The sequence below is a fragment of the Gavialis gangeticus genome, unplaced genomic scaffold (assembly GCF_001723915.1).
Source record: "Gavialis gangeticus isolate Ggan-Ray unplaced genomic scaffold, GavGan_comp1, whole genome shotgun sequence".
Taxonomy (NCBI): domain Eukaryota; kingdom Metazoa; phylum Chordata; order Crocodylia; family Gavialidae; genus Gavialis; species Gavialis gangeticus.
This window is the reverse complement of record NW_017728992.1, coordinates 107,540,562-107,548,104: the sequence shown is the minus strand read 5'-3', so window position 1 is coordinate 107,548,104 and position 7,543 is coordinate 107,540,562. Positions and strand designations below refer to the sequence as shown.

General features: G+C 38.2%; 1 protein-coding gene across 1 annotated transcript in view; it reads left to right on the top strand.

Moving 5' to 3' along the window:
- Window positions 1–7,315, top strand: part of B4GALT6 (beta-1,4-galactosyltransferase 6) — a 23,179-nt gene extending 15,864 nt beyond the window's left edge. Inside the window, exons 6-8 of the mRNA XM_019526642.1 lie at window positions 75–197; window positions 1,157–1,258; window positions 3,963–7,315. Coding sequence (XP_019382187.1) covers window positions 75–197; window positions 1,157–1,258; window positions 3,963–4,110 — 373 coding nt within the window. The 3' untranslated portion in view covers window positions 4,111–7,315. The remainder of the gene's footprint in view (window positions 1–74; window positions 198–1,156; window positions 1,259–3,962) is intronic.
- The last annotated feature ends 228 nt before the right edge of the window (window positions 7,316–7,543 follow it).

The window sequence follows — 7,543 nt, the reverse complement described above, 5'->3', positions numbered from 1 at the left end:
CCAATTAAACATTGTACAAATGATTTTACTTAAATTCAGCTAATGCAATATAATTCACCTCATGTCACTTCCAGTCTTCCGTACAATGAATTCTTTGGTGGTGTAAGTGGACTGACAGTAGAACAATTCAAAAAGATCAATGGATTTCCAAATGCTTTCTGGGGATGGGGTGGAGAAGATGATGATCTTTGGAATAGGTGAGTGTTGATAAAACAAGATGGAAGACATGAATTCCTTAATCCATGCAGTACTGTCTGGTTTTTTTTCACTGTTTACATGACTAAAGTTAAGAATATTTGCAGAGGTGTCCTTGGATAGGTAAGTACATATTGTCTTAGCTAGTGCCATTCTTTTTTTTTTTTTAAATGGGACTGCATGAGCACTGGACTTAACAAAGTACCTAATGAAATTAGGGCTCAACTCCTATTGATTTTTTTCAGTGGAAATTTGTTGCTTGCCTGCACTTCCTGCATTGGATCATCTCTTCTCACGTGACATGTCCTGGGGGAACTGAATAGTGCTAACTAATTAAAAGGGATACTAATTTAATTTTTTTAATTATTTTTCAAAATTTGTTCTTTGCTAGGGTCCCTGTAGAAATATCAGAGCATAGAATTTAAAGAATAGGTATGAAACATTTCTCTTTGGGGTGCTGGTATGTTAAAATGCTCCTTAGAAATGGCATTGATGACAGTACCAGGAATATTAGGTATCTTCCTTTTTTTTTTTCCCTTTTTTCTTTTGTGCACATACCGGCTTGCCACTTTTTGTTTTTCAGTTCCTCCTTTGTTGCTGCTATTACTTCTAGAATCTGGGTAAAAGCTAGAACATATGTTGCTTCCATGTCCCAGGCTCAGTGTTCAAGTGATTTCATGCTGTTCTATAAAATAAAAGTTCAGTTGACCATCTATAGGAGAGTGAAACTATCTAATTTCTAGTAAACAAACTAAGAAAAATTGCAGACTGTAGTGCACTTTTTTGCAGTTTAAATTAAAAGTAGTTGGGGCAGGATTACAATATTTGCTTGGGAAAAATGTAAAGATAAGAATTCACTTATTATCTTAATACAAATGCATTTTTTTTCTCTTAAACTATAAAACATTAATTTCTTTTACAAATTTCTCTTTTATACACATCTTTATCTATTGTATTCTAGGGTGCGTTATGCTGGATACAATGTAACAAGACCAGAGGGAGATCTGGGAAAGTACAAATCCATTCCTCATCATCACAGAGGCGAAGTCCAGTTTTTAGGGAGGTAAGAAAACTGGAAACATGTTATACAATTAAAAGCTAAGGAAGAAAAATGTCTTAAATACATTTGGCTTCCCCTTTGCATTTCATTCTGCTAACCCTAGCCCCCTTCTTTTTCAAAGATGAACCTATACGTCTTCCCCTAGCTCAGTGGGGGCAAACCTTTTTGGCAGGCATGTTACAAATGAGCCCCCTGCCCTTCCCAAGTGCCACACTGACCCACTTCTAATGTGCACACTGCTTTCTGCTCCCCAGTCTGTGCTCCATGTCTGGTCTCCTGCTCTGCTTTCTGCTTCCAGCCCTATCTGCTGCTTTGCTGCCTCTCCCCTTCCCATGCTGGTGGTTGGCCACCTGTGCTCTAGCCTATGCAAATCCCTGTTTCGTTCTCATCTCTTTCACTCTCTAATATCCTCTGTTCTGCTTCAGACATGCAAAGCAGTGGTAAATTCAGTGTAAATGAGCCGTACTATTTGTTGCTGCACAGTGACGAGAAATGATCAAAGGATCAGTAATCTGGCCCAAAAGTTATCGTCAGACAATTTGTAGTAGTACTTGGGAAGATTGTTTTTGGGTGTATTGTTTGTTTCATGAATTAAATTATTAGTTTAAAAATTAAAGTTAAAAAATGAAATCCCAAGGGACAAATTATATTAAAGCAGAAGTAAAGTGAAGAATATACAAGTCATTTAAAATGTAAAACATTGATGATGTAATTATCATGAAAGTAAGTGTTGTAAACCCAGGAAATTTTAACTTGAGGCTAAACTTACCACATTTCCTCAAATCTAAGATGACCCTGAATTTAAGAGGACTTCCTGATAATTAGATTTTATATATAGAAAGTTTATAAATAGGTTAGAATGTCTCAGATATAGAATCTAATTACAGGAGGATTGTCTTTTAAATACACACACACACTCCCCCACTGCTACCCTTTGCCCTCTACCCCCTCTACTTCTTCCTCCTCTGGCCTTCCTGCTCCCCACCACCACCTGCAGCTTCCCACTTCAGCTCCCCATAGCCTCTGCCTCTTTCCCTCCCCCCCCCCGCAACTCCCCAGCCTCTGCCTCTTCCCTGCTCACCCCCTAATGTCAGACATTGCTTGGGCTCTATTCCCTGGTTGGAGTGCAGCACATGGAAGCGGAGTACACTAGCATTGGTGCTACTGATTGGCCAAGCAGGGGCCAGAGTTCCATGCGTTTCATGTCTGGGAGGGAACCCAGCCTGGGCTAGAGCTGAACCGTGCCTGACAGTAAGGTGGGGGAACAGATGGGGGGCGAGAAGGGGAGCAGAAGCTGCAGAAGGCAAGCAGACCGGGGCAGGCAGTTGTAGTGGGTCTGACTCTGACCACGACTCAGGCTCCAGGGCAGAGTCAAAGCTGCAGCAGCTGCCTGCCCCCTCCTACTTTGTATTTGAATCTAAGACCAGAGGCTTTTCTCCCCATGCTGACTGGGGGGGTGAGGGGGACCTCATCTTAGAGTCAAGTAACTATGGTAACCTTTGAAATATGGGAATGAACAGTGCAGGCACGTGAATAATCTTAACTCTGAACAACCTTAACTCTGAGGGCATTTATACACATACATTTGTCTGCCCTGACATACTGGAGATCTGGCACATTAGAGCATACTCAATTAATTGAGTCTGCTCTGCACATGAGCTGACACGCCTGGTGCTACATTACATGTATTTGTATAAACGGCAAAATGCATGTCAGTGATGAGAAAATGGCGGTGGTGCACTTTTGAACTTAAAAGCCTTTCATGCGTTTCAGTTCAAAAGCATGCTGCTGCCATTTTCTCAGGGCTGACATGCGTTTCATCATTTATTTATATGAATGCATGTGACACAGTACTGGGTGCTTTTAAAAGCACCTGGTGCTGAGGCGCAAGCATGTGTACAAATGCTCTGAGATGGTGAAGGGAAAAATGTGAAGAAACTAGACTCTTTTAAAAACTAGTTTAGTCTAATGATTAGAGATCAGAAGCACTCATCACAATCCTGATACTGATATGTGCAGTTAATCTTAATGTAGTTTGTTGCTAGGAATATGAAATGTACTTGAACAAGCATCTAATACAGTGGTCACCAACCAGTGGATCTCGATCCACCGGTAGATCTTGGAGCCTTTTGGAGCCAATCCGAGGCTCAGGTAGGGGGCTGAGTGCCTGCGTGCATGCATGCGCACACGCCCCAGCCCAGCAGATCAGTCTATGGGGGGGGAAGGGGTGAGGGCTAGATCAAGGATCCCATGGTGAGGGACAGTGTCGCAGAGGCAGGAGAAGGGGTAAGTTGAGTGGGCCACCGGCCAGGTGGGACTTAGGTACTGGGGAGGCGCACCCCAAATAATTTTCTTCCCTCTGCCTCAATCTACCCCCTCACAGATTTACCCGCTGGGTTGGGGGAAGAGGGTGGCAGCACGCAAGGTAGATGTTGAGTTGCTTTTAAATGCAAAAGGTGATTTCCTACTTAAAAGTTGGAAACTAATGATATAATATGTAAAAATGAAAATAAAATAAAATAAAGCTTACTATAGCTGATTTGACAAATTCTAGATGCTCCCAGAATGAGATCATAAATGTTTACAAACAATGAAGAGAGTGGCTTGAGAACTACATGACTTGCATTTAATTTCAATGGTGCAAAACTATTTTGTGTTTCTTTTCAAAAACCCTTTCTGTATTCTCTCCCTTCACCTCTTTCTACAGGTATAAACTCCTAAGATATTCCAGAGAACGCCAGTACATTGATGGGCTGAACAATTTAGTATATACTCCCAAAATACTTGTTAGTAGATTATATAAAAATATAACTGTAAATCTGTTACCAGAACTTGCTCCGGTTAGAGACTATTGATGGAAGCAGAGTAGCAAACAGTGCTATGGGAGTAAATGTATAACACTGGAAAATACAAAGACACTGTATTACAAAGACCTGACATGAGGTCTTTCTGAACTTTGGATAGTTGGGAGGAGAGTTAAACAGTAGTTCTGCAAAAAGAAATCCAGCAGCTATTACTCAAATGTTTACAGCATGGGACTACTAAATATTGAAGCCTTGTTTCACCATGCTCCGTATCTTAACTACTCGTACTATATGTACTGCAGAAAACAGATCTGTAATGTGTTTGAACGTTGAGAGAGCCTCCTCTTCCAAGTAATTTTTATACAACAAATGTAATTTAACTGAATGCTTGTTTCCTTTTTAAAAATGTGTTTTGTAAATATGTGATGTAAATTAATGTGCTGACATTGCTTGTAAATATGGTAATATTTTCTGCTTCGGTATGTACATGGTTGTGTTCTTGTTCAAATTCAGTAGGAATGTTTTCATTAGCATGAAAGAACAAGTGTAAATGTAAGTATGTTTAAACAAAGGTTATACCTTGTGTGAAATGAAGGACTTACCAATCGATGGCCAGCTATGACTGTAAACTGTTATACTAGTTTTGAGCTTTAGGCCTCCTGCATATCTATATAGAAGAATCAAACTTCATGTGTAAACTTACTAGAAAAAACAGCTCTTATTTACTAATTGCTAGTAAAATCTTATGATTCCCTGCTTGCCATCTAAATAAGATTTTATGCATATTGCATGTATATTATGAACAAATCTTAAGGTCGTTGCATATCATGATATACAGGAACTTTTACTTTAAGTCTCCATGTGTGCCACTAGTGTCAATGTCAGGGATATTAATGCCTAAAACGATGTATTCTGGTGTATATGTATTTTGGTAGTGTCCTTTTTTTTTTTTTTTTAAACCTAGTGAATAAGACTTATTCCTCCAGAATCAGAAGAACCAAAAATGTATCTTCATTAGAAGACAAATATTAAAGTTACATTTTAAGCTAATAAAATACATTTGTAATGCATACAGGGTGAGATTTTTCAAAATTAGACAGTATTAGCCGGTCCATATTGCACTGGCTATGATGAGATCACTGGGACCAGAGTTAAGCCAGAGCCTACTACTTTTGAAAAAATCCATGAATAGTATATTAAATACTTTATCGTTTAAGAGCATAATTCTGTGAAGTGCTGAGCACTTCTCACATTGTGTTAGGTATCTTTAACCCAGTGCGGTTGAGGGTGCTCAGCTCTGCCAAGTATAGATTTCCCATCAGTGATGCTCAGCCAGATGGTGGGGTGAGTTGGTGTGCAGGGGCAGTCCTTTGTGTAATCCAGTGCACTAGCTCAGCTCTACACACTGGATTTAACCATGGATCTGGCCATGGACCAGCTCTGGAGTCTTGGCAATTAATGCTGCCACTGCTTCCCTGTTGCCAAATTTCTAGACCTGGGGGAGAGTCCCATGGGCTGGATGATGTGGTCCTGCAGGCCAGAGGTTGAGCGCCATGTTCTGTAATTCTCTTTTTTTGCAGTGTTAAGTGTATGAGGCCTATTGTACGGTTCTTTCTTGTTTGTTTTTTTTAATAATGTTAAATATCTTTGTTCTGGGTTTGCCTGTAATGTTATGCTACCAAAGGGCATACCTTTCAGAAGCACTATATTTACCTAGGAATTTCTTTATTCTAAATTTCTATTGTGTATTAGTTTCTATTTTAATTCAAAATGGATTAGTTAGCTATCAACCAAGGTCTACCAATTTACTCAGCCTTTTAGTTTTTTAGGAACCAAAGACTGCCACTCCGGTGAAGAATGAAAGACATTTCTATAAAATAAACTCTTTATCAGTATGGTGTTCTATAGGAGTCCTAAAAAGAAATACTAATCTGTGTATACACATTTGCTTCTTGAGTTGCAATCACAGATGGTGTGGTGCAGAACCTCACAGGATCGATTCACCATTAGCACCCTTTCTTCTGTGGCAGTCCCAGTAGCAGGTTTCTCTCTTAGCCATTTGTTAATGAAAGTTATGAGCACACTTAGAGACATTCCAAATAATTTGCTGAAATGTAGGGATTTGATTTGATGTAGCTGAGAACAAGCTGTAGGCGCGATTGTGTTGGAATGATCTTGAAATTTACTAGTCATCATCATATGCTATAGCAATGACTTAACGTATGTGAAAACTGTTGAACACAACACACTTAAAGTATGCATGCTTGAGTGCTTTTATTACCTCTTGATATATTTTTCTATAACTGAGTATATAGAATATTTTGAGGGGCACATGGATAGTTGTGAATTAAGTAATTAGTATATCGTATAAGCATCTATATTCTCAAAGAAAAAATTGTCTTGTTTGCATATGTCACATCAGCAGAACTTATTTCCTACAGGATTGCTAACCGGAATAATTTCTGAATGCCTGACTCCTTATTTTGAAGTATTTTCTGGCTTCTGTCCCCAGAATTTAGCACCCTTTCATTATGATGCATTTTTGGTAGTATAGGTTTGTGCCTTGTTTCTGAAGCATGCGTTTATTGACACACCCATGTATGTGGGAAAGCATCCTGTGAAATGAATGTGCAATTTTTTTTAAAATTCTCCTAGTGCATTTAAAAAAAATACATGTGAATATGCTTCAGCTGAAGACATGAAACTTTACGAAGTTCGATCGAGTTGATTAATTATGAATGATTTTAGGAAAATATAATGCAGTTGAAATTGTATTTAAAGGGGTCTAAAGGCATAATTGTAACTTAACTTGAACTTATACCAACTCTTTATGCCCAAAACTAACACACATTAAACTTTGAAAGAGGTTTACCAACATTCTTCAGGTATCTTTTTAATGTCACTGTCAGGAAATCTTAAAAAGATCTCATCTTACTGATGTTAAACAAACTTAATAAGTATAACTACCTGTCTGAATTCTACTGTTCTGTTGCAAACTTTAACATACACGGTGCCTTCAAACAAAAGAAATGGAAGTGCAGAGCTCAGTCATGCATATTCCTTTGATATTTTCAGATTTACAGTAAAACAGAGAGAAGCCAAATGTACTGGCTGTTCAGTTCCTGACAAACAACAAATCAAATGTGTGTCCTCCTCTCTTTAATGGACTAATATGAGAGGAAAGGTATTTGCAAGATTCTGAGAGGATCTTGCAAAGTAAGAAGTAAAAATGCAACAAAAAACTGATGGTGTGTTTTTTTTGTTTTGTTTTGTTTTTGTTTTAAAAATGCAGTCAGTATGCTAAAAGACATTTTTCATTAAAAAATTCTTCCCACTTGCCATATTTTAAATTAAAATAGAAAAATATACAATATAATAATCCTTTTTTGAAATAAAAACTCTAATGAGAAATGAATGCAAAATATTTGTCCTTAAATCTTTCAGGTCTATTTTTATAGTCTTCTGGTTAATATAAAATACTAGT